The 27,788-nt window shown below is 40.8% G+C and overlaps 1 protein-coding gene across 1 annotated transcript; it reads right to left on the bottom strand.

The window, feature by feature from the left end:
- Positions 1-1,664: 1,664 nt before the first annotated feature.
- LOC309593326 (cytosolic phospholipase A2 epsilon-like) lies at positions 1,665-27,788 on the bottom strand (the record flags this gene model as incomplete). The annotated part of the gene is made up of 20 exons (XM_082317690.1): positions 1,665-1,903; positions 2,816-2,999; positions 4,415-4,581; positions 5,058-5,249; positions 6,390-6,497; positions 7,213-7,350; positions 7,957-8,071; positions 9,274-9,496; positions 10,000-10,136; positions 10,618-10,774; positions 11,451-11,488; positions 12,148-12,240; positions 12,449-12,609; positions 13,982-14,045; positions 14,644-14,686; positions 15,641-15,681; positions 16,876-17,007; positions 17,343-17,479; positions 26,061-26,133; positions 27,762-27,788. The coding sequence occupies 20 exons, from the start codon at positions 27,786-27,788 to the stop codon at positions 1,665-1,667; spliced, it is 2,469 nt and encodes an 822-aa protein (XP_082173816.1).

Genomic DNA, 27,788 nt, shown 5'->3' with positions numbered 1-27,788 from the left:
TGGGACTGTGACCAAAAAGACAGCAAAAACCAACTTCTTAACCAGATCCGGTTCTAGAAAAGGCTATCTGTCTTTCTCCAGTAGCTCGCCTCTGAGGAAGAATTCACACTAGAAACAAAAGCTACATGTCTCTCTCTGCTGGACCTTTCCGGGCCTTTAGTGCTTTTAAGTAGATTCCCTTCTCCTCAAAACTCCAGGGCTTTTGGTTTGGGGTTCTTTCTTAAATCCAAACAGTTAATATTTTTTCATAACATCTGAAAAACTGTCCAAAGGGGCAAAGGATTTACTTATGAAATGTCTCATTAGCTGAAGAGGAAGAAATGTAAGGTATTTATTCTGCTATATATCCACGTTCAGGTATGCAATGATGGTCGATCAACATCCATGCTTTGGTGGACAAGACTCTTGCTTCTTGGGAATGACACGATTGTTTCCTGCATTACAAACTGGTCTCCTGTCCAGCTTGAAGAGGAGTGCTGCTTTTTGTTAAGGGGTTGCTCATCATTCCTTATCAGATGAGTGCACGCATCATTTAGTGCATGCCCAGGATGGGCATTTCTTCTTCTGTTCTTTGGCAACCACACTGATGTTTGAGAGCTGTTATGCTTTTGTGCTATGTGTGTATAAATCAGCTTTTTCCCCTCAGCCACTGCACTTCAATGTACTTGTCAAACAACTAGACTGTGGCAATCATATAATCTTAATTTGTACTGGCATACCTAGCAGCTGTATTTCACATTTTATGGTTGTTTAATAACTGTAATGCAGCGAACAGAATATTGGTATCTTACTCCATTTCTCCAGTGTGATTCTCTGTGTGCACTTACCACACATCCTGCAATCCCCCTCACATGCTGTTTCAGTAATATTTCAATTCACTACATTGAATAAGCTACAGATGATGCTGAAGCAAAATTGCATTTCAGGGAGGCAACTGAAGCACACACACGTGATCAGAGACAGAACACAGTTGATTGTGAGAGGAAATGGCAATGGTCCTTCAAAACAAATTCATAAGTTTGATTCAATTTATAAGAATAGATGGCATCAAAGACCTAAAAGATCATCATCCATGCATCCGTCATCCAACACAAGTATAAAAAATTAAATAAATCCTTCATAAGATACATATATTTCATGACAGTTCATGACAAAAAAGCACCTGGGAAACAAAACTCTTAAAAGGTAGAACACCATTTAATTTAAGTTATTAAAACCAAGTAAAATGATACTGCATGGTTACCACCTTCTGTGTCTGAAGAAGGCTTTATGGATTTGCTACCAATGGTCCCAACGAAATGCCAGAATATTTTGTAGATGAAAATATACTAGCAACTAGCCACCAAGACAATAAGAGATTGCAGAGAGAGAGCTAAAACTATTTCTCTATCATCACACACAGCTTTGCCTCTTGAGCATCACTGTGAGATGGTGTTAACAACATAGACTGCTATGTCTGATATCACTCCTGATCAAAAAGCAGCTACTGCTTGGTAAACCAAACCATGTGGCTTTGAAAAAAATACTTCAAGTTTTCTTTTTTAAGAAGGCTACTTAGTTAGAAGGAGATGGCACCTGCCAAGAACAGTGAAGTAGCTATTGCATTTGATATATAATTCTGTGCTGTCATGATAAATACTTAGTAAGAGAGAGGAAAAAACTGTTCAAGCAGAGGCCTGTGCTTGTGGTACTGGCTGGCTCGGAGCTTGTTTCTTCCGTGCCACAGCCATGCGCAAGGCCTGAAGAATCATGTTTTCATTGTTCATGATGTTGTAATTAGTCAGCTTTAGGAGCTTGTTGAAATCTTCTGCTTTCAGCGAGACCTCCCTCGTTGAGTATGGAGAGCAGAAACTGGAGATATCAACCTTGCCCTGTTCCATTTCGGCAGCACTACGTGACATGCCTGTCAAGGGAAAAGAGAAGGTGTTTGTATAGTCCCAGGGAATTACAGTACTCTGATAGACTATGTCACGAATAATTTGGAGAGGTCGCAGATGTGATTGCTATGAAGACAAATGTAGTGTTATGATCTCTGAAAAATCTACTTCTGAACAAAGCCTACTGGAATTAAAAAAAAGTGTCACTAAACATCATTCCATTGCAACCAGAACCTTCTACTGGCCAGCTCATGGCACATCTTTTTATGTGGTCACATGTGCTCGTCTTACCCTGCAGGTTCTTGAGTAGAATGCATACTAATGGTAAAAGGAATAAAGAGATGTATTGGACAGGAGGAAACAGAATATTAATAGCCTTGGAAATCATCATAAAAACAAAGCCTGCATCTCAAATACTGATCCAAAAGGACACTGTGACTCTATTAGTTTATGTACTATTGCTTTTATTTTCCAGCATATACAACCAACACATTAAACAGCCCAAACAGAAAGCACAGTGGCCCTCCACAGAACCATTCTATACTGGTAATACAGGTAATTCTCCCCTAGATCTGACTAGATCATAAAAATCATAAAAATCATAAAAATCTGACTAGATCATAAAAATACATAATCTGAAAAATATGCTTTGTTCTACACCCTAAAGTGAGCTTTTGGAGATCACAAGAAGAAATTAGTTCCCATTCCTCTACTTCAGAAACATGTTTCCTCTTTCACTGAATTGCACCAAGACTCGAAATAAAATTATGCACAAGATTTCACCTGTCTTTGCAAATAGTTTGCATCATACCATTTTGAAATGTATTTGCTAGTAGAAACAAGAAGACAAAGGATTTTTGTTCTGGGATGAGCAAAAAACACCTAGGGAATAAGAAAGTTCATTGGCCAATAAAATTAACTGGGTACTGTTAACTTACCAGGTGCTACGTATCTTTGGAAGGTGTCATTCACTAGAGGAAAATAAAGCAGCAGAGGAGCTCCCGGGGTGTCTGCACCATCAAACATGTAGCACTCTTTCAGGTTCTTCTCGTCATCCTTCAGCCCGATGCTGGGAAATGGAATTCCCTGCTCTGAGAAGTATCTGCAAGCCTGCTCCAGGGGCTGGTCATGGCCCAACAGCAGCAGCATAAGAAATGGAAAAGATACCCAAGATCAGGCTGCTGCCGAAGCCCAGGAATTCACGCCAAGTTGCACAAAATAGACTGATAGCACTGGATGTCTGTCAATAATGTGAGCACCTGCAGCCCCAGGGACTGTTCTGCTGCCTGAGGAGCTATTTGAAAATAGTCTTACAGCTATTATTATTTGAAAATAGTCTTACAGCACCTAATATCAAGATGGTAAAGAGAGTTTAAATATGTACCAAGGCACATCTCTAAAATGGGAATATGATTTAGGAACAGAACAGATTAATTCAAAGAGTGTTATAAAGCATCATTAATTAAAGGAGAAATAAATCAGAAAAATTTAGATCTAAACAAAACTAAATTTGCAGCCCCAGATAGTAAGATGCACAATCAAATTATAGCAGTTTATATAGCAGTGTAACTGTACCAAGGTTATATAGCAGATTTTAGGTCTCAAAATATAGCACAAAAGTATTCATCAGAAAGCTCATATGTGATGACCAACTTTTTGTTAAATTATCTAACATTGAAGTACCACCTCAGTTTGTTTGAATTAAATATTTCTAAAAGACTTCAGATTACAAGAAAGAAATGTAGTGCAAGTCATTACAGATGCTCTTTTTCAGCTACAGTACAGAAACAATTTTTTTTTCACATGGCATCACAGTGTAAGAACAGCATTAAAGTATCTTCCACTTGAGAAAATGACAGAGCCTTAACCAGTGAACTTTGTGTCTTCTGTGGTGCCCTTCAGGGGCAGATTTACAATTACATGTATATATTCGGAAGTCTAAATCTGTCTTTTTACATGGTGAAAACCACTTTCAAAATCTATATAACCATTTTAACCAAATGAGATTTCTGCAAACATAGTAAATGTATCTGATATCTTGCTTCAAGCCCACTATATAAGGAGAAAAATTGTATTTATTAAAAGAGATAAAAATAAAGATGAAGAAATTCTTCACTTGCTAGGTTGTTCTTGGACAGTTAGAAAATCACATATTAAAATAAAAAAAAAAAATTATATGTTTAAGGAAAATGCAGATGAAATCCAGCATCTGAGTGACAGACAAAGTTTTTTCCAGCTATATTTGTGCTATAAAATCTCACATATAATTGTAATGGAAATTTCAACTCAACCACCATAACTTCACTGTGCTGCTCTGTATTTCATTGTTTTAGTCACTTAGGACTATTTCAAAAATGGTTTGAGAAAAATAGAGATATTTTCCCCTCTGGGAATTTCCGTTCTCCTTCTAAGGTTTGGAAACTCCATGTTACTAAATTTCACTAAGTTTCACATTTTACAGATGCCTGTCTGAAAGTTATGGAAAGCAAAGGAAAAGCCATTACTAAACAAACAAAGACAGTTTTGAGACTTCTCACCAAGGTCTGTGATCCACCGGTGTAATTTAAGTGTATAATAACGTCCACTTTCCTCTCTGGTCTCATAAGTGGTGGGCAGCTGGTTTCAAAGAAGAAAGCTGCATCCACCAACTCCAGGTGCTCCGAGTTGCCTCTCAGGTCATTAGGAGAGGTGTCTAGCAAAGTATCTAAAGAGAAGAAGATTCAGAGCAAACTGTAGATTAGCAAACTGCAGAAAGACATCTGTCAGGTTAGAAGGCAAAAGGAAGGCAAGCTTTCCTCCCATCCGGGATTTTCCCTTTGCTTTGGGATAGCATGCAGCAATCCTAAAACTCCTTTCAGCCTCTCCACTCAGGTTTTGTTGGTCTTTCCAAACCCATGAACGGTACCAAACCCGTGGCAGGTTTTCCGTATGTGCAGAGTCCCACCCCAGTGATTTTCATCCCAGTGAGGACTTCCAGTACCAAATGACCCAAAAATTGAACAGTTGTGTTACTGGAAGTGAAAGATTCATTCTCCCTCCTCTCCTCTCAGCAAGCACTAACAACTAACCACAAAACCCACTCAGTTCTCTTCAGGATGTACAAATGCCCCTTGTTATATCCCAGCCCCCGTGCCTGCCCCAATGACCGCTGAGGCACATAGGCAGAAGTGCTGTCCACACCTTTCCATTTTGCAAAATGCTCCTGCTGGATGTACTCGTTGTGCATCTGGAAGCCCCTCAGGAAGTTGTGGTACTTGGAGACCGCAGGGCGGTCCGTCAGGATATCCCGGAGAGCCGTGGAGAGGCCACTCGTAGGAGTGAACATACATGTAGCAAACTCATATGGCTTCTCAGGCAAGTCCGGTTGTTCCTCTAGAGATATGGCATAAATGACATGCAATTGAATTATAACCACAATTGAGAGGAGTCTGGGCACAAAGTGGAGAAAGGGTCAGCAACTCTTCTGTACCAACAGTAATCATGTGTTCACAGCTCTCAGTATTGCATTCTTTTTCCCTCTGGTCTGCAGTGAGTTCTGGTCAATCTCTTGACGAAATATAAAATTACTTTTGTTTTCTAAATTCTGCTTGGTCATGTCTGACTAAAGGAGCATTTTTCTCATAAAACAACATGATCTTGGTACACGTTAAATTCACTTTTCTAAGCAAACAAAAACAGGGAAAATAATTTTATTTATATATTTGAGGGGATTACTGCTTTTAGATTCCATGTAGGTTAAATCCAAAATACAAAGCTTATTTATAAAATGAAAAGAAAAAATTGTATGTATTCTTTTTAAATTAAATATTTTTACTTTTAAAAAACAATTTGTTCAACTTGGTTTGGGTTTGGCCAGCTGAATTCAACACAAACTTGCAAATTATTTATATAAACCCAAACATAAGGGTTGGAGTTTTTTTTCCAAAAACATAGTCTACAGAATCCTAACCCAAGTCTGTTCACTATGAAATCACTGGCTTTGCTTGAATTTTAACATGAAGATGCTCATGAGTATTTTCAAGGAATGGTCTTTCAGTACAGAGCTGCCTCTCAGCTGGTGTAATAGAGCTCCACTCCATTGCCTTCCTTCGACCTCCACTAAATCTTTCAGTTCAGTCGGATTTTGAGGGAAGGATGCGTTATGCGGGACAAACAGATGCTGGAAAAAGAAGTGCTCAAGTTTCTCTCTGGCTAACAAATAGTTGACGTGACGCTTTGACAGAAGTTCTTCTTTCCAAGTGTTTTAACACAACACTTTAGGGACCATCTTATGTATTCATCCCTATCTCCTTTCCATCAAGATCTGTCTGATAGTGTCTTTCCTTCTAGTAACAATCTCACTATTTTACTGAACAGCCAGTGCTTTGCTTATATCAAATCATTTCATTTTCCCAGTGCCTGACAACACCAGGCTGACAGAAAAACTCAAAACACGAGAAATGTGAGCATACCTACTGTATTAGAGGGACCTGGAGGAAGGAGGCCATAAGTCAAAGGGTACTTGAGATTTACCTATTTCAGTCACTTTGTCTTGGGTCCACCTGTGCCAGAAGTCCTCTGAATTGTCAGCCGCATGCCAGGCATCCAAGAGGTTTTTGGAGAAGATACTACTCCACATTCCTAGGAAGTGGGAAAGGTATAATAAGTAGTACTGAGGTAAACACAAGGAAGTTCTTTTAAAAACTGCCTTCTCTTCCTTCCACAGCTCTTCTCTAACTTTTCCACATTTCTGTCCAATTTTTGCATAAGCCCAGACACCTATTTCAGTGGTAGAGTTTAGTTAGAAGGCAAACTTATTTCAGAAGAAATTTCAAATTATTTTTCCTTCCACTGTGTTTTACCTGGAACAACTTCCCCCCCCCCCCCCCCCCGAAATTGTACATTGTCATTTTCCTATTTTCATTTCCTTTTTCCTTTGATAGGGAAATATTTTGAGCCACCTCCTTCCCTGATTCCCCTCTTTCTTGCCCTGTTTAGTTCTTCTCAACATTTCCTTCAGCTTCCACAAAGTCTCATAGATTTCCAACTTTCAAAATGTTTTGCAAGCTACGGGAAATGGTGATGCTTCAAAAGCACTCGCAAAGATATGTAACTTGTTTGTCACTTTAGTTTCATTTTGTCTTAGTCCAAATAGTAAAACCACCTCTGCTAGCTAGGCAGTTGAGTTAATCTCAGGAGACATGCTGAATTTCAGCTGGCTGAGATACTGAACCACTTCTGACACGACCCACTACCTCTGCTGCCACATGCAGAACAACAGGTTGCTGGGGACTAATTTCCAGACTCATTAGTGTTTGTATTAAATTCTTGTCACTCCCCCAGGCAGGTGAGTCACCTTGCATGAAGCAGATCCGGGACTCGGGGAGCTTCTTCATCAGGCGACCCATGAAAAACTCACTGCCAAAATCCTCAGCGCGAATGAAGGCACCATACTTCAGGAAGCCCACCTCGTACGGCGTGAACTCCACCCACTCTGCCAAAACACACACCAACAACATTAGCTCTGCTGCTAAAAACGGTCAAGTCGCCAGGCATGGAATAAACCTCTCAGGTGTTAGCCCTCATAGGTGAGCTGGCTTAGCGTGTGTGCTGAGCAAACCCTGCTGACAGCTGCCTCTGAATCAGCTATCACAATGGCAGGGCAAGGGAAAATTTAAATTCCTCTTTCTTTTTATCTAGCAAGTGGGAAGTTTTCTCATGGGAGGTGGACTAGAACACATATTGACTTCTATCGCTTTTATTGCCTTTAGCCAACCATGAAAAACATATATTAAGCAAATTTAAGGCTCCTATGAATCACTTCCTTTAAGAATTCATAGCGTTTCTGAGACATTGTCAGAGATCTATGTTGTGTTATTAGTCTGAAGTTAATGTCTGAATACGCACACTTACATGCCAGGAGATCTTACAAAATACTAAACGGTTGCTGTCTATCCTGTGGCTGCCCAGTTACTCTTTCTAACAGGAGTTCTCCTGGCTTGGAGTGAGAATTTAAAACAATTCATCATTATTTACAGTATTCCCATGGTGAATCTCCCAAGACAAAAACATAGCTCTTTTTCCAGAACTGAAACATTACCTCTAAAATCTTTGGTGGCAACTTTGTCCTTGACACTGAGGGCAAGGTAGATGGGCAGCGGGTTCTGACCCTGATTCACTGCTCGACGTTGATCAGAAAGTCTGTGGTGGCATTTCTGGATTTGGAAAAAAAAAATGGTTAACTGATAATCAGTTCCTTCAAGACATCGGCTTATAAAGTCTGAACATAGGTTATCATTTTCCTGAATTTCCTCCTAAATTTACTCGCACGTGCTTGAATAACAGAGGGCAAGAAAATTATGGGAACAGGAATAATTGTTGTTAAGATAACCAGCCATGTTCTGCATTCAGTATACAACGACAGTAATGAGTTGCTTCACATGCTATTCTAACCTTGCATTGGTAAATGTAAGTGAAAAAATAGGGCAGATCTGGGTAATTCAGCTGTTAGCACATACTTCATCTGTTAAGCATATGAGTTCTTCAAGGCAGCATGACCCTTCTAGTCAAGATTTTTTTTTAAAATCATATTGAAAGATAACATCCACAGAGGAAAAATCCCTGAGCTGTCCAATACTAACAACTTATCTTATACGTGAAATGGAGATTTTGAGTGTACTTCAGCCAAATTAAATTCTAGCAAATTTTGCTATGTAGCACTGAGGCCAGAAATACAATGTGAAATATGATATGAAATGAGAGTATTTCATTTTAGCTGTTTCACCTAGACAAAATATAAACCATGTTTACAGGATTTTAAAATAATATAGCTTTTTCTCCAGCTATCATCAGTCTGCTAGTTTACATGGAAAGTTTTGCTTGTGTCATTACAACAAAATTAGGAACATGAGGTCCTGAGGGATCATATCCAAAGTAGCTGAAAGGCACTTGCAAAATCACAGTTTCTATAGCTAAGATGTCTCAGGAGCTCTGGATCTGCATACTTTCTTATCCCTAAATCACAAAGCGCAGTAACTACATATGGGGTACATCTGCAGTACATTCAAGGTATGACTGCAGCTTCTGTAAATATTGCAGCAGGGGAGACATAAAAGCATGGGGCCATAAAAAAATACCTAAGAATCTCAAAAATGTCTTGGACAGCTACAGTGTTAATTAGCATGCTGGTTACTTTAGAGCTAGTCTGAGCATTTCTATGTTACATTCAATCATACTCTAGGCTCCAGTGTAGACATAAGCTACGTTTCCAAGTTATTAATGTATGTAAGTGGTGTTCTGCCTACGTACCAAGTACGTTGTTATTGGCCAGGTGTCTCTTCCTAGGGTCTTAATTTCTTGTAATGGTCATAAAGATCAAGTCACCAACTTTATGAGAAGAAAGATGTATAGACATTACCCCATCATTTAACATGGATTCAATCATGAGCCCCCACAGATCAATAAAAGATGTCTTATGTCCTGCTTGGGTCCTTTGGCTCAGCTCTCTGTAATAATTCCTCAGACTTCTCAAGCAAAAAGCCCCCATCTTGCACTTGGCTGCTTGCTTCCGAGCTTCGATAATTATTTCTCCAAGATCCTTACGTGACCAATCAGCATCTTCATACAGTTTTGTCATGGTCCTGTAGGCAGGAAACATAGTGGAAAGTGAAAAGAAAAGAAGAAGATGCTTTTGAAACTCAGAGGGTATACTTTGCAGAACTTTGGGCACTTACTGTTGTATCTTTAGGTTACTCTCCTCTTTGAGCTTACTTTGAGCAGAAATGCAAGCCTAAAGGCAATCAATCAAAGATCACTTGATCTGGATCAAACACAAGCAACTACACCAGCTGCCTATGCTGTTTCTGTCCAACAGTAAATAACCATAAAGGAGCATTTTGCATAGGATTAAGGATGTTTGCGCTTCCAATAAAGTCTCCTCTTTTGGTTAGAGATAAATTACTTCCGTGATACCAAATGTGTGACGCACAATAGGCCTTTTGTGGGTGACCCTGGCATTCATAGACCAAAGATGGAAGCAGTAACTCAGTAGACCCCTTTCACCCTCGCTGAGATCTAAAACCCTAGACAAAGAATGGGTTTTGCGTAACAAGATCCAAATAACAGTATCAAAACGACTCCTCACCATGTTGTGCCAGACGAGCCACTGATGTATGAAACACAATCCAGGACACGCAACTTTTGAAGACCCAGAATGCTGCCGTACATGGCAGTAAGTGCTCTTATCCCACATCCTGCTGTGGTCACAGCCACTATAGGCACCTGTTCAACACAAAAAAGGGCAGCAAGCATAGGTGGAAAAGTGGCATTAAGGCACATCATGTCAAAAGAAGACAGCCATGCAAAAGCAACATCCAGACAATGGTGAAATAAACATGTAGATTAAAGATAAAGCAACATTGCTCTATGAGTTATAAATAATACAAGTTACTGGACATCCCTGTGGGATATACTAAAAGATTTTGGCGCTTCAGGAAGGATTTAAGAAACACAGAACTCCTTGGTTTGAAGTGTCTCCACATTATTCATTTGAAAGCCAAGTGGAAACTGAGACTTTGCTCATCCAGACAGACTGTTGAGCTCTCCAACTGAGATCACCCTGGCTGCAAACCACGCCCTGGAGCAGGAGCTGCTGACAGACATTCTCGCTCCTCATCTGTATGGAGGCAAGAAATCACTCCTCATCTCCAGGCTTGAGGGAAAAGAGAGAGAAAAATTCCCCAGCAGTGCCTTTCCTGGTTACCTCATGCTCTTGCAGATCTTCCTCCAGATGAAGAACATCCTTCAGTGCAGCAGCAACCACCTTCCTCCGGTTTTGTAGGAAATCCTGTTCCTCAGTGCACAGGTCGAACCCCAGGCGGGCATCTAGGTTTCTTGGCCTGAAACACAGACCCTGAGTCCTGAGACCAGGGCACAAATATTATTGTATTATTATTCTCCATGGTCAACTCCAGCTATGCTTGTGCATGTTTACAGACCAGTTTGTGGGCAGTATAATGTAACAAATGAGAAAGAGCAACATCACAGACAGGCCTCGGCTAATTGCTATAGCTGCTAACAAGAATGCAAAAGGGAAGGCAGAGCAGATCATGATATACTGTCCTGGTATGGTAACCAGGTTCCTACAACAGACTTCTGCTTTTATTTGCTCATATAATTCATTTTTCAAGTTTCAGTAGTGTCTGCCATATGTGCCTGTAACTAGATAACCTCTGTGAACAGGCACTGCAGTTGATTAGGGAAACGGCTACCATGCCTTTATTTGTTTGTATATCACAGAAATTTTTTAATTTGTGGAGCTTCTCTCTCCATCTGTGGGCATAATAGTACACACAAATTGAGATCTACTTAGTGAGCTGCACTAACAGCTTGGAAACTTGAAGGACAGGGGACCCATGATTTAATTCTCCATCACTGAAAAAGGAGAACCTAGGAAACAAAAGCCTGCAACCCAAAGATGAACTCATCTCCGCTTACAACTGAGCCTGTGTGGACCCCTGCTGATTTCAAATGAGCTTTGCGTAGGTACAAATGTCTCCCAGTTACAGGATCAGGTCTTGCTGGAGGCTCACTTACCATTCATTTGCCTTTGTGTACAAGTCAATTGTCCTGTCCTGAAAATCACAATACAAACAGTGTAAGCATGCTCAGGTCATTAATCCTGCACCTTCCTCCCCCACTCCATCTACGGGCTGAGTTTCACTGTCTTTGCAGTCAGCAACGCAGCTGCAGAATCTGTCCAGCAATGGTCTGCGTTCTGAGAGATATAACGAGCTCCAGTACAGTCTGGGTTGAATAGAAGTGGGCCATTCACCCAAGCCAGGTGGGCTTAAGGCCCCTCAGTTTTTCATAGCTGAACACCTAGTTTAACCTTCGTTTTCTGGGAAGGTCATTGAAAGCTGAGCATCTGAACCACAGGCATACGGATGTTCTGTTTCATCTTCTGCTTCAGGCTTTCCCTTTGCAAATATAAATCTTAATTGTCTTATCCATTACTATTGGCTTGCATACTATGTGGATGAACATAATAGATATGTCCTGAGGAGATTAGTTTAAACTCAGAACAGGGTTGAACGGCATGCCTGGAACCACATGCAGAACAAATGAAAAAAAAATAAGTATTGCATAGTTGCAGAGTGACTGTAATTCACACCTTATACTGTAGCATACATCACATCTGACAGGAACCGAAGCACTGAACTGTAAGTCTCCCATCACCCACCAAACTAAATGTACATTGGGCTGGTTTTTATTAAAAAAGACTTGTTCTCACCTCTGCTATTGTTATTTTCTCTTGTATAGGAAGCGAGTTCAGAGCTAGAGTCACAGACTCATTCATATCCCTTTCATTTTGACTTGATATAGACTGGAAAAAGGGTAAAAAAATAATGACAGTTAACTATTATACAGAAAAGGGAAAACAAGAGGTAAAAGCAGTCTCCCCCCTGCCTGACTCCCATACATGCACTTATAAATTCCCTGCATACACAGACCTGCACACACACTCAGGTCTTAGAGGTCACCAAAGAAATATGCAGCAAAGAGCCAGCTATGCATTAGCAGCAGTCACATACCCTGCTGAGCCGCCTCCGCCGCGGTAGAGCCACGGTGAGCGCCGACTGATTATACTTGATGTAGTGGAACCTGGCCGGGGAGGTCGGGCAGATGCAGGAGCTCAGTGTGTGAGTCTGGGTTCCTTCGTATGACCCATCCACAGTTAATGCAAACTTTCTCTCTGAAGCAAAGGAGTTTCAAACTGAAGTTCTTCAGAAAATGTAGTTTGTTTCTTTGCGCAGTAATGTAATATATGTTTTTCTTAAGTAATAACTTCATTTTTATACCCAAATTATAGGATAAATAAATAGACTCACTTATCTGAGCCTTTGGATTTCAGCTTTAGAGCTCTTGTATGGAACATGCCATATAGTAACTGTTGCTATAGTACCACTGCCCTTCCACATATACTGTGATTAATGAGACTACTGCTCTATTCATTAGATAATGATTCACAGCTGATAACAGGTTTGGGGAAAAAAAGTGCTCTCTCCTCAAAGTTTGAAAGTTTCAAAGTACCTCAGCAATAAGACAGTATGTGGTACTAAAATATTATTCTGGTATAATAATAAGGTATTTTGAAAATTTCAGACTTTTGGGAGAAAGACTTTTTTTGGTAGCAGAGCACAGTTCTCTTTGGAACCGGCAAAATCTCAGTCCCTCTGTCATGTTTCCCTTTACTTCAACCTGTAATATTTCTTTTGAAATAATTTCTAACACAAAAATAATGTCTGTTGATTTTTGGCCTTCATGTAATAAGCCCCAGATATGTCTCTTTGAGTAATTTGAAAAATGGTCTTTATATAGAATAGTATCAACCTGGGTTCAAGGTGAAATACACTCTGTAAATCCAAACTCAAAGGTATATAGTCAGCCTTCAAAAGAATTATCCCACTCAAGCATTTTCAGTTCCATCTAGCAAACTTCTTCATTGTGACAATTGAGTTCAACTGGATCATCCATGTGCTAAAGCAGTTTGCTGGACTGGGGCCATCAGAGATGTCAGAGTGTGATGTTTTAAAAATTGCATAGGAGATACACAGGTCCGCAAGCATGGACTCAACACGGTAGCGAGGCACTGCTTAAAACGTGCAACAAATGTCTTTGGTAATATACTGTGTCTTGTGTTTCACCTAGTGGTTTTCTACTGTTACTCCTAAAAAAAATTTTAAGAAGTTAAATTGATAAAAGAGGCCCAGTCCCCATCCTGCCCGTTTTCTTTATCTCTGAATCCGGAAACAACAGGAATTTGCTTTAGTTTAAGACTCAAAAAATTTCAATTCCATGGACAAATATTTTCAAAAGTTATAAGCATCTGACAAGTTGTTATTAGAAAGGAAAGTATTTTGTGGGGACAGCAGACCACATGCTCATCACGTCACATTCTGTAATAATTTGTATTTTTTTTGACCAACTACAGCCCCCTCTAGAGGCCACTGACATCCGTGGGATTTTGTCTTGCATCTTAAATAGGGCATTCAAGCGTAAAACACTGAGTGCTTTTGCCATAAAGCGGCATCGAGATTTGCTCCATAAGTCAGTGAAAGGCTCACCTGTACTGTCCTTCCTCAGCCTCCCGCCATTCACCTGCACCTCCAAACACGAAACCTCGCGGGACTGTAAAAGACAACCGGGGAAGGAGAAAAAGGTGTTCTCTGTCAGCAGAGCTCTTCCTCAGCCAGTCCCTCGGGCACATGTGGGGTGCAGGGACTCGGGGTGTGCACCTTCACGGAGAGATGGTGCCAGCCTATAAAACCCCTACCAGGTCTAGGGAGGTAGCATTGGGTTTTGACATGGGAAATAACAGATCAGGCAGAGACGAGGAAAGAGAAGGGATCTGCTCCCTCCTCCCTGGAGAAGCAGTCCCGCAAGGGCATGGGGGAGGACCGGCTGCAGGGGAAGGGGTGCAGGGCAGGATGCTCAGCCCTGCTCTCCCCGGGCAGAAAGAAGGATGTCATCCGCCTGAGCCCAGCTCAGTTTGGGCAAAGGCCGAGCGCTGGAGACAGCTCACAGCTTTCACAGCTGCAGCCTCTACCAGCGTGAGTCACTACTGGGGACCGCCTGGGAAAGCCAATGCTGACACCAGCTTTAGCCTGCCTTTAGTCACAGCTGATGCCTTCATGCCACCATATAGAGCAATTGCCCGGTACCTTTAATACTAGCTTTGCTATAAGCATACTATATGGCAGGGAAAGAATTATGAAATAAAAATTACCACTAAAACTCCATTAGTAACAATGTTTTCAGGAGGATCCGGACTAAAAGACAAAATGGGAAACAATCAGTTCAAAACCAGCACTCTCCTTTTTCTCTTTGTTTTTTTTTTGTTTGGTTGGTTGGTTCGTTGGTTGGTTTTTTAATTCTTCACTAATAATTATTTCATTATCTTTAAAAGTCCATCTTTGGACAGGCAGCTTGGGCAAACAGCATCAGAATTCTAACTGGACATTCAATCCAATTTGCCTCTCACAGGCTTGAATCTGAACTTTAAACTATTTATGGGGATCGGCTGAACAGAGGAGCACCTCACTGTATCAGACAGGATTGTTTTCTGACACACTGAAGCAAATTTACACAGGGATGGCGTAATTACACTATTGTCCTATATTGCTCAGTTCAAACCTGGGGGATCAGAGCTGAAAAGCTGGTGAATTCATCCAGCATGCCATAACAAAAAAGGAAAAAATATTATCATTTACCTTAAAAATCAACTAGCAGCACTAGCACTGATTTACATGCCCATTCTCTCCATTAACGGTGCAGTCAGCATAGAAACACAGTAAAAATAATTTTTTTTAACCTATTCCCACAACTCAAACAAAGTATCATTTTCCCACATTCTTATGACAAAGCAGATATCTGGGACCCCACAGTAAGGAGCAAGAGGGGTTTGAAACTTAAAACTTCCTCCTGTGCAGAATGCCTCTTGCAGCCTGGTGAGCAGCAGCCATCAGGGACATCTCTGTGCTCCCATCAGCATCTGTGCTAGCTTCTCCGTGTGTCTGGATGCCCGGTGTAGATGGCATGCACATCATGCACCCCTTCTCTGTTAAATGCCCTACACAAGCATTTCCTGAACACTCAAAGTTCCCCTCTGCTTTATTCCAATGGTGACAGTGTTAGGGGGATGCAAGTGTAAACTGATATTTTGTGTCAGTAACATTTTTTCTCTGGCTTACATTTCTATTGATCATCTGTTTGACCTTACACACCTGCTCTCCATTGTGAATTCAACCTCCAGCTCCTCTTTTCCCTGTGAAAGAAAATGAAGGCAGTCACTGCACATTGATTCTCCTGTGAAGAGAGATACCCTACAGGAATCTGTGCTCTTCAGGGGACTCTATAAGCCAGTGTCCACCTTTTATTCCTGCACATGCAACAGATTTGATTTTCTTCATGTCCTCTCCGCTATACTTCTAGTGCCACGTACTTCTAGCATCGTATCCATTCTTTTAGCAGACTGCTACTTTAGACCTAGCAGGCCAAATGGAATACATACTGCAGGGGCCCTTGGTGGTTTCTCCCCCTTTTTGCAGTCATAGGTTCACCCCTCACTGTTTCACAGGCCACCTGCAATTCCCCTTTCCCTTCCTCTCCTGCAAGCTCTCAGCACTCCCCCCTGAGCCTCAGCATGAGTGAGGCTGGATTTCTCTGGTGCATCCAAATCATCCTGCCCCTCTCCCAGCCCTCACCCACAGCCTGTGCAGATGGGCCTGGTGGCACATTAATATGGTGGCACACTTGGGCATATGAAGCCCAGGGTGTTTTGGAGGGTGTACTTTGGTTTGGTGGAGTCTGTACGCGTAGACTCATTGCATGCTCAGTCTTCATCTTTGTCTTTTGTAATTCCCTTCCCCTGAGATTTCTTTCCTCCTTCGCAAGTTTTGGTGCAGCTCCCATTATCTTGTTGGCTCATACCGTGAGCACTAAGGAAAACATAGCACAGACAGCCAGCCTCTGAAACAGGTATCAAATAAAATCAGCACTCACTGAAGTATTTCTAGGCCTAAACACTGTCCTTAAAACTTCAGTATAAAGTTGTCTCAACTTTATGAAATCAAGACCTGCTGAAAAACTCACTTAGGAAAACTGAGTTTGCAGCTTATGATTGCAGACCACTACTTTTATATTAACAGAACATAATGCACAGCTCAGAACCACCAGCTCTAACTGCAAAGGGACACCCAAAACTGTTGGAGTAAGCTCTCAATATTTTGACATCAAGGACAGCAACCAGACAAGTTGGCCAACTCTGTCTGTAGAAGCAGCACACAAAATTTGCAGTAATTACAGAAGCAACATTGGATATCAACCCCTGAAACAGAGGAACATACTCAGGTGGCTAAATGGGCAGTAAGAAAGGCATGTATATGCCACACATGAGAGGAAAGATGAGATAACCACTTGACCACATCCCCTTAGCTTTGTCCTTGATTTTTATCCATACCTGTGGATTCAGCTGGAAACACAACTGAATATTTTCTCCAAGCTGGATTTTGGAGACATCAAAGAATACAGTGAGGAGATGGTCATCTTGAGTTACGTTGTCCTCATCACAAACTTTCAGCTCCAGAATGTTCTGGAATCAAAAAAAAAAAAAAAAAAAAAAGATTGTATAAGGTTTAACAAACATAAGATGCCATGGATATTTTGTTTTAGCTAAAGGAATTTGGGAAAGAAGTTGGAGAATGAAAGCAAAGACAACAGTAAAATAGAAATTTTGCAGTTGGACTCTACAGACAATTGACTATTCAGGAAGATACAGTCTTATCCAACCATTGAAAGCTAAATAACTACAGTAAGAGAGTGTGAATACTTCGTAAGGGAACTCAAAGAGACCCGCAATGTAAAAGGGCTATATGGTAGGTTTGATATCTGGTAAGAATACCTGTTGGGGATAGCTGCCATTCCTACCTTAACCTGGCTCTGAATTGTGAAGTGGAAGGTTTCATTCCACGTCGGGTTCTTGCTGTTCTGTACCGTTTTGGTGCGGAAGTGCTGCACTGAAGCCGTTGGCAGGCTTAGGCTCACGTAGCAGTCCGACTGGGTTACTGTTGAAGGCAGTGAAAGCATGAAAGCAACAGACCAATGAAACACATCTAGTACCCCATAAGGTGTTGCACTGTATGAATTTTTAAGCTCTGTACACAGGGCAATATACAGAACGCAGGCCAGGATGCTGGCTAAGATGCCATCAAGCCAGTGCTAGACAACCAGTTTGCTTTACTCTTTGTGAAAGCCTGGTGGTTTGCTCTTCTTGAGAACTACTTTTAATTGCTGGAAAACCAATAAACATTCAAAATATGCAGTTACATTGCATTTCTTTTCAAAGAGATACATAGCCAGACTATCTATATCAGACTTCAAAAGTTTTCACACTGATGAGCCATCCATACACACAGGGGCACAGACACACACGAGAGACTCGCGGGGCTGGGCACCATTCAGCTGCCTGTCAGGAACAAGGAGCAGATAACATTTACACCTGTGATGGGGGCTGCTGGACAGACAGAGCCCAGCTCATACATAGTGGGCTTCCACAGGTAGGCATGGACATGCCTTAATGGTTCTGAGATAGCTCTGGCTGTAAGTTCAGTCTTGTCTACTTTTTGGAGCATTCTTTCTTTTCTCTAACACATCTGGCTGCCAATGCAGTGGCAACAGGAGCTCATTTCACAGAAGGTTCCCATGAAGCCCCATTGCTGTCATAGAAGGCAGGTCTTCCACCAAGGTGTTTGATCTCAGTATATCTTCTTCCCTTTTGGAAAGTTAAAGAAGGGAACACACACATACACCATAAAGCCCCAAAACAGAGCTTTTCAAGCAAAAAAAAAAAAAAAAAAAAAAAAAAAAAATTCAATAAAAATAACTTATTCATCTGTGGAGAAGATTAATTGCATTTAATCCTCTGTGAAGTGGATTAAAATGAGCATATATAAGAAAAGTGTTGAAATGTTGAACAGTCTGATGGTGTAACATTTGGTTTGAGAAGCAGCTGTCCTGAGGGAGAGTTTTCACCAGTAAAGCTGTATAAAAAATATTGCTTAATGCCACTATTTTCACCTGCATCTCTGTGCCTCAGCCAGAGAGGCATAAGGGTATTTGCAACACTTCATGGGCAGGTGAAAGCTTGTCTGTGCTTCCCAGCACATAGCAAGGTGGTATTACTTCTTTGCACAAGATTGCATTGCATTGGCTTTGCCATTTCAATTAGAGGTGTGTTCAGGTCATAGAGTTCACCTATGAATTTTAATGTTTCCAGCTGTAGCAAGGGCAGCTTTAGTATTTTCATTTTCCTTTCCCAGATGAAGAGGCCAGTTGTAAAGTTTGGCTTCCCACCTGAGCTCCATCATAGGTGAGGGATGTTCAGGACCAAAACTTCAGTATGAAACAGTGGTTAGCAGCAGTCTGCAGTGCTTACATCATCCACAAGCACTTGCATTCTAAGGTCAGAATAATCTGCCTGCAAATACATTTTGTCATAGTTATTAAGAAATAAAAGGCAAACATGAATCATGAGATTAACAGTCCTGTGGACTCACACTCAAAAGTCAGGAATGATACCCTACAGAATACAATCTGTTAGTTAGGGACAACAACCCACACAAGTGCCAAAGATAGCATGGGGGAGTATTGCCCATAAATGCTGATCCCATCATTAGCATTATATTTCCTCTATTTGTAACACCACCTACTCGAGCATTCCTGCCATTGCATAGCAGACACACCTTCATCTGACTAGACTTTGTCTTTTCCCACTTAGTGGGACTTTGGGAAACAGAATAATTGACTCGGCTCTTTATCACACTCTGTGTTACTGAAGAATGAACAAAGCCAGCCTTTTTCTTTTTTTCTGACTCCCCTGTGACTTAAGTCATCTTTGCTTGAGTAACTCTGAACAAAAAAAAAGAGTGACTTTGACTGATGAAGGTAGTTGTAGTATATACAAAGGTATATAAATTCTAAAAAAAACCAAAATCAAAACACATAGAAATCACCTGAGTTTCTAACAGTCCTCATCACTCCCAAATATTTGTGTCTATACAGGAAATGTCCATATGAAAATACTTCTTGGCTCTTGGGAAGTCCAGATTGATATTAGCACAGACTGCTGTCAGCTCTTGTCCCCACTAGGAGGATGACCAGAAGGACCTGAGTCCATAAATTTTTGAGCAATCCAAAGTTTATTTCATTGGCATTTACCAAATAACAATACATGCTCTGGCTAGGTATGTTGCAAAGAACAAAGTATTACTTCGAAAGTCCACCAATTTTTTTCTTTTCTGCAAGTGATCACTGTTTGCTACTGCACTATATTGTACGCCTTTAAGAAATAACTACTTGTCAGACAGCAGAGCTATGACTTCTCATTGCAGATCCCTGACTTTCTCTAGGGGACTTCTGACACAGCCACTAAACAAGCATGCTTCCCTCTTCCCATCTGCAAAACGTGTTTGGTGATGCCTTTTGTACTTCAGAGGTGTCCTCTGAAGTCTAATGGCCTCTTGTTCATGAAGTATTTTCCAGGTGTTATAAGAGAGGCACTTGCAACATCCTTTCTTACACATCCCGGATATCTCAGGCCCATATTCTGCCCGACCAGCTCCAGGCACAAGCAGATGTGAGAACTGGAACTCCACAGCATGTCTTGTGCCCAGGCTGGTTGGTCACACTGCAATATCCCATTGCCTTGTATCAGGTGCCTCTTCACATATATGTACAAGGCTCCTATTGCCAGCCATGTACAAGCAAATCATCATTACCCTGGTATGTAAGCCTAATCACAACCTAACTGCGGCGATTACACTCACACATGGTATACACAGCAGAACTTCACAGCAGCGACCTGTTGTGTCCCTCCCCGGACCACAGCATGTGAGCAGCCATCAAATGTGCTTGGGGTGGCAGCTGTGGTATCCCTATGGGGCAATATCCTGCCAAAAGCAGGTATGGCAGCAGGTGTTTATGACAGCATGGTCTCTTCGTCCAGTTATTACACTAAGTTTCTAATTATCTTCGAGGATAGCAGCAGGACTGGATCTTAATTGTGCTTTACCATTAGAAGGCATCACAGCAACATGACCCATGCTCAGAAACACCATAGCCCCAGCACCACACTGCATCCCAGACAAGAGCAGGGCACCAGCTGTTCTGGCTCAAGCTAAAAATATCACTTGTCTCATAGACAGCTCAAATTCAAACAGGGCTAAAACAAAATATTTTAATTTTAATTCTATCTCCTTTTTTGATGCTAACAGATGCAATCTCCAGCCCGCATGTAACCTGGGCAGAAACCTGGACATCCTCCTCCTCTTGGACTGCCTTTAAGTGCTCACATTGAGGCTGTTTCTAGGGGGTAGATTTTTTCATTACTATTAGGGTATAGTTTTTCTTATTGTGCTGAAGGATCCGAACCAAGAATATAGTCTCAAACACTGTTTGCCCAATCAGAGAATCACAGAATGTCCTTAGTTGGAAGGGACCCACAAGGATCATTGAGTCCAACTCCTGTCCCTGCATAGGACAACCCCAAAATTCACACCATATGTCTGAGGGTGTTGTCCAAACGCTTCTTGAATATTGTCAGGCTTGGCGCCATGACTATCTCCCGGGGGATCCTGTTCCACTGCTCCACCACGCTCTGAATGAAGAACCTTTTCCTAATGTGCAACCTAAACCTCCCCTGGCATAGCTTCCTGCCGTTGCCTCAGGTTCTATCATTGGTCGCCAGGGAAAAGAGAATCTCAGATCTCCCAGATCATATCCTTGATCATGTCTCCCCTCACTTGGACCCATCCATGTCATGAAATATGAACTATCACCACCAGCTCAGAAAAGCATTTTTCTTCTTCCTCCCACACTGTGGAGCTGAGCAGAGATCTGGCTGAGGGTGGGTGGACAGGCAAGCATTGCTGTTTTCTGGAGTGTAGAATATTAGGTAATTTAGATCATTGGAACTTCTTATATTCTTCTTTAAACAAGAATCTGGGTTACTTCTGTGAAAGTAAGCATCTTCCTTCTCAAGGCCCTTCACAGTCAGACTACCAGAATTCATTCAGTCCTGGGAGATCAGTTCCTGTCTCCAGGGAGCATTCAATGTTAATCCCCTAATAGCTAATCTTCAATAAAAAGCTTTCACACTTTCTCCCACCCTGCCCTTCACATTAGGTGGAGCACCCTACAAGTATCCTTAAAAGAGTACCGCTAGTTTCATTTACGTCCCTCCTTAAAACATCCCTTTGCTGAGATGTTGCTATATAACCTTACTTTTTTTCCCCCTGTTTTCTCCCTTGTTGGGCTTTATCAGTCCACATCCTCTTATTTTATAATGAGATTTCAAGCAGCACCTAGAACAATAGGCTGTTGGTACGTGATTGCAACTGCTTAAACGGTGAAGTAAGTAATAAATAACAATGAAACAATAACAACAGTGCAAGAACAAAACACTAAAGGAAGTCTGCGGGTTCCTGCAATAAGTATCACATTAGACCGTAGTTCCTCAAGCAATAATATATTTCACTGGCTATATTTCTTTTCAGGGCTTCAATGGCCTTTCCATGAATTGATCTCATATATGGCAGAACTGCTACTGCAATGCTGTAAAATATGTTTTTTTAGATAAAAATGTAAAACATACTTAGTAATTTTATAAAAAATTGTAACCAAAATAATATAGGCCTTTATATAAATAAAAGTCCAAAACTTGTAAGTTTCCAAAATTAACAAGTCTAATTTAAAAAAAAAAAGTCCATAAAAGCCTCAAAAAATATCATTTTCTTACTAAGAAAATGCTGAAGAATATTTTTAACTCTACATGAGTCAAGGTCCATTTAGCCCAGGGCCCACAGGCAGTGTCTGCTGAGGGCTCTTGGATGTTTTCAGGAAGCAGGGAATGATGGCTCAAAATTGCTCAGCTCAGTGTCCCCATCCAGTTGTCTATTTATACCTTTTTGTTTAACCCTTAACACTCTGTTTTGTTTTCTTTTTCATTTGTTAATTCCACTTAATGATTTTGTTTCTCTCCAGTATCTTTTTCTTTAGCCCTTTTGTCTTTTTTTGGGAAGGATCTTTCATCTTGTTAGGGATGGACATCAGTGCCAGAGGAGAATATGCCCCACATTTAGTGGTGGGTGTCTAAGGACAGATGAGGGCAAGCATCATATAATGCTCTCTCAGCCCTCACAATTTAAGATTCAGAGTCTTCCTAAGACAACCTTCACTGGATGTCTCCAGCCTATAACTGAACTTCAAATCTCCTTTCTGTACTTTAAAAGTAGTCCAGTGGGAAGGTTCCTACAGACTCTTCCCCATATATTCAGCAACAACAAAGCATCTTACTTCTCTTCAATAAAAGTCGGAGTGAGAAACTCTTCTTCATATACCTTCACTGGATTTTTCTTCTATGAATTTGTCCAGTCTCTGCCAGGAGCCCACATAAACTTTTGGCATCCATGATGTCCTGCCATGGGGAGTTCCCAACCTAAACCACATGCTGCGAAAAGACATGTCCTTCTGTTTGTTCTGGAGCTACGGCTGTTGCCCAAAGGCTGTGAAAGGCTGAGCTTAAAATCTGAAATTCTCTGCAGAGAAAGTGCTGTTTTTAAGGGTAGGTTTGATTTGTGCACATCCAAGTATCACCCCATTAGGGAGTCAGGATGCAGATTCGACACACACCCAAATCTGGGAACTGGCAAGTGTTCACAGGTCCAGGAACATCAAGAGCCCCAATGAGCCTGATAGGGATGTGGGTGTGCTCAGTGGGAAGGGATAATGTGGAGAACACAAACAAGGCACTAAAATCACAGGTGGTATCAATGATATGAGCTATGCATCAATAAACAAGTGGAAATTAGTGTTATAATTTACACACTGATGGATCAGTGGGAAGAAGAGATAGAATAGCACAAGGGTGCATTAAAAAGATTCAGGGTTTAAAAAGCGGAATGAAACAATTTAAATTGTCTTAGATAAAAATACTCTCTTCTGCACTGAACTTCCATTAAAGGTCTTATATTATCTATTCCATGGGAGATGTTAGTGAGGTTTTGAGAGTCTATTGTTATGGATTAATTTTCCCATCTCCATTACCTGGAAAATGGACCAGATAGATAGATAGATTAGTAATGAAGTTAACCTGTGGCACCAGGTTCAGAAATCTAAACACTAGATGAGCATTAAACAAAGTGATCCAAAAACTCCACAGGAATCTAGTGCAAGAAGGGATATTGAGAGGAGAAAAATAACACAATGGAATTAACTTTGGAAACAAAAGAATGGGCACAATTGGCAAGAGATAGAAGGAGCTGATTTAAAATGTTAAAAATCTATAAGATGACTGAGAAATAGGTGACACTTGCCAACTTGTTCTATCTAGAAAAGTTTGCAGGAAAAGGAAAGTGATAAAAACAGAGTTGGGAAAAGGTAGAATGAGGGAAAAAAAAATCAGTATTAAGAAAATGGTACTGTAAAGAAGTCTACATTGCTGGTGATGGAGGTCCACATGCTTCTGGGTTTCCTAAGGCTGTGTCAAGCTAGTCTCTAGGGAATTGTAAGGATGACTGAAACAACTCGGCAATATTCCCCCAGTTGTATACACAAAGCAGCAAAATTTTGTACAAGTGGTACACTTTTTTATTTTAAGCCTCCCATTTTGCTGCTTCTCAGTGAAAGTCACAGACAGTTACCAACATGCAATTTGCATTAGCTTTTACATTGCCAGTGAGTTTAACCAGAGGTTAAATTAGTTTATTAAAACATTTGAAATGTAGGTTTATTTTATATGATAAAGATTGTGTCAGTGTCATTGAAATATGTGACTTCTACAAGTCTGGCTGCATAGAAAACTATGTGCTGAAATGGTTTAGAAGCAGATTTTTCTGATAAATGCAACTGACAAATTTTACGCTCAGCAAACTTAAATATTACTGGAATTAAGCAGCTGTCAATCAAAACAACATTCAACAATTAAGCATAAGCAAGGCAGGGCCATGACTGGTATGATTTTCTTTTCCTGCATGATGGAAGTACCCAACAAGCAAAGCATTCACCTTTTGCAAGTACTGGTTTTGTTTTGTTTGTGCAATTTTTTTTCCCTCTGTATTCTGACTGATATTACCATTTTAAACAGATGATAGCTTGGCAACATTGGTGCTGAAAGTCTGTTGTTCTGTTTTGCAGGCAACATCCTGTATATGCTTCACAGTGTAAGGCAGAACAGCCTCAGCCTGGAAAGCCCATGCTGTGGCTTTACTGCTGCTCCAGGCCCTGTGCTGCGCTCCAAAAGCACTGCTGTCATTCAAACTGCTCCTTTAAGCAGCTTTACAGGCTGGTGGGATGTGTCTTGGACTGGGAAGCAGAAATGCCTGAGCATTTCAGTACCTATCCCTTGCCCTAGAAACTTTCTACTATTGGGAAGGACGTCATCAAAATATAGGAAACTCCCTTCAGAATAAAAATAGTTTCAAGACAAAAATAAAGAGCATTGATCTAGATGAGAAAAAGATGGATAGGAAGTTTGGTAAGCTCATTATCATGCAGGTGGTTTAATAGAACATGATTATGTGGGAAGATATCTAAGGGCTGTAGTTTTCCACACCTCTTTCTTTCAGTTCAGAGTGCAGGTTTGTACCTCCAAATAGGTTTTAGCTGTAGCAAGGGATTTCTCTCCAGCCTATAACTGAGCTTCAAATCTCCTTTCTGTATTTTAGAAGTAGTCCAGTGGGAAGGTTCCTACAGACTCTTCCCCATATATTCAGCAACAACAAAGCATCTTACTTCTCTTCAATAAAAGTCGGAGTGAGAAACTCTTCTTCATATACCTTTGGTCTCTAGAGAAGCTATAGCAGAACTCAAAGCAAACAACTTTGGAAAGGCCCAAACAAGTGTTTTGTCTTGTATCATTTTAACTAAACAAATGTAGCTTGGTCTGGTTCCTATAGAAACTTTCTGGATTCAGACCTTCTTATTTGTATAAATGAATAAATGCGAGACAATCAGCCACCTCCTCAGATTGGAGGTGGTTGTCATTCATACCTTTTTTCCTAGTGCTTTGCAGTTCAGATATTTATGGAGCATTAATAAACTTTTACGTAAATATCGTTCCTGGGGATTTTGTAAAAATAATTTAGAAAAAACTAACAGTGTGAGCCCTCAACTAAGTTTTGAAACATGGCTGTTCCTATGGTTGAATCAAATATGACAGTCCATGAGAGATGTCAAGTATGCAGTCCTGAGCTCACATAAAATATTCTGTGATAGTCCCACGGATGCACAGGGTGGACATTACTATAAGAAGGAACCATAGAAAGAAGGGCCCCATTTAAACTGCTTATTGCAGCCTTCCCTGTGAATAAAAAAACCTTTCTTTGCAGATTCAGATGTGAAACATTTTATGCATTCTGTGCAAACATCTTCTGAACTACAACTGATGGCTAGACTTCAGCATTACACTGGCAAAGATATAAGAATAAATAATATCTTCTAACTATGCTACCTCATCTTCAGCATACCACAGTCACACATCTTTTCTCTCTCTCCTTTTGTAAATACTCTGTAGTGTTTGTGACACTTGGTTATATTCCGAGTAGTTTTACAGTTATGTGGATTCTCCAGGGCTATAGCAAAGATACTCACACAAGTCTGATTTCCTGGCATTTTTCATCCGTATGATTTTTACGGTGAGCAAGTTGCATGGAGAGGGTTCTGTCTGTTGAACAGCATACAAAATGCGTGGGATGAGTATGCAGAGAGAAAGAACAGAAGCACAGTCAGAGATAGCATTGAATTAAGTTTTTCAATTCCAACCATCCAAAACATTTCTGAACTGAGGTTCTTCCTTGTGCATTGTCTTCTCCTGCTTCCCAGAAAGTTTGCAGCCAGGTGTGGCCAGAGACCCAAAATGTACACTCAATCATAGACCAAAACTCTGATGTCCTCCATTTTCCATTCTGAGGAAACATGTGGTAACCCTCAACTTGAGGTGTCTGACTCTTACAACCCAGTCACAGAGAAATGTATGATAGCGAGCCTTGCTGTGTTATTAATACAGCTGACACATCTTGGTCTGCGCAAATTCAAACGATGTCACATATATCCACTATATTTCACAACAAACAGCAGACAATCTAGCAGGGCAGGAATTAGTAACAATATCATTGTGTTACGATGCTGCTCGTCAGCTTGTTTATAGCCATATAACTCCATTGTTATGTTTGACGTAGAGCAGTACTGGCTCTCAGACAATGAGGACCTGAAAAGTGTCTTCCAGAGACCTATTCCAAACTTCTCAGAAGGGGGGAATGAAAGCAACAACGCTGTAATTATTTCTCTCTGAATAATTCAGCTCATCCAATCTTCCTTTAAGCAAAGTCACAGGAAAGTACCAATAGAAATCTTAGGAAACCACCTGAATCTAAGTGGTTATCAAAAGACATTTAACAAACCTGCCAGGAAACTGGTTTGATTTTGTCATCCTCTCTCATCCTAAGCAAGGATCAGACAAACATGGTACTTAATGAAAAGTATGGGGGCTGAAGGTGAGGTACTTCATTCCCTAGATAATTTTCTTTTTTAAAGGGATGAAAGGAGGAAGAACTGAACTGAGGTTCAGTTTTTTTGTCATTTACTGCTCTAAATGACAAAAAAAAAAACCCACCACACAAAAAACAACCAAAAAAACTCTCAAAAAACCTGAAAATCACAAACAAACAAACAAAAAAACCCAACAGCCAAGAGGAGCAAAAAAGAAAGAGCAAAACTATGTAGTGATGCAACAAACACATGCAAGAGACAGTTCCTGCACACTACCTACAGAGCAGGGAATATCACTGCAACAAATACATAGACCAATATATAACAATGTGTCACCATTCATTCCCTTATGCGCAAAAACTCCCACAATTTTTAAGAGAGCTATATTTAACACCTCACATAATATTAGCTTCCTCGTTTTCCCCATGCACTCATTGACATTAGTGATACCTCCTTATTTTTCCTCAGTGGGTTGTTTTGCCTAGCCCAATTGGATGGAAGCGAAGCAAAGTACAACAGCAATATACAAAAAGATCTCTTTTTTTTTTTTTTTTTTTAATTGAAGATTTTCAAAATAATTACATTACTGCAGCATTAAAGTCCTTGCATTCCGGAAGGCCAAAACACAAAGCAGGCACAAAACCCAGGCAGAAGCCTCGCTTTGCTCTCATCCTTGGTGCTGAAGAAGAAATCCCAGAGCTGAAGATACGGGAGGTGGAACACCACCTCCCACAGCAGGTCCCCTCTGCTGCCACAGGGCTGCCTGCACAGCTCATCACAGAGCCTCTTCTTTCCTTTTCTTACCTGGCTCTTACTGTAGAACAGCCCCAT

The sequence above is a fragment of the Platalea leucorodia genome (assembly GCF_965183815.1).
Source record: "Platalea leucorodia genome assembly, chromosome: 7".
Lineage (NCBI taxonomy): Eukaryota > Metazoa > Chordata > Aves > Pelecaniformes > Threskiornithidae > Platalea > Platalea leucorodia.
Note: the sequence above shows the minus strand (reverse complement) of the source record. Positions and strands in the feature narration are given on the sequence as shown.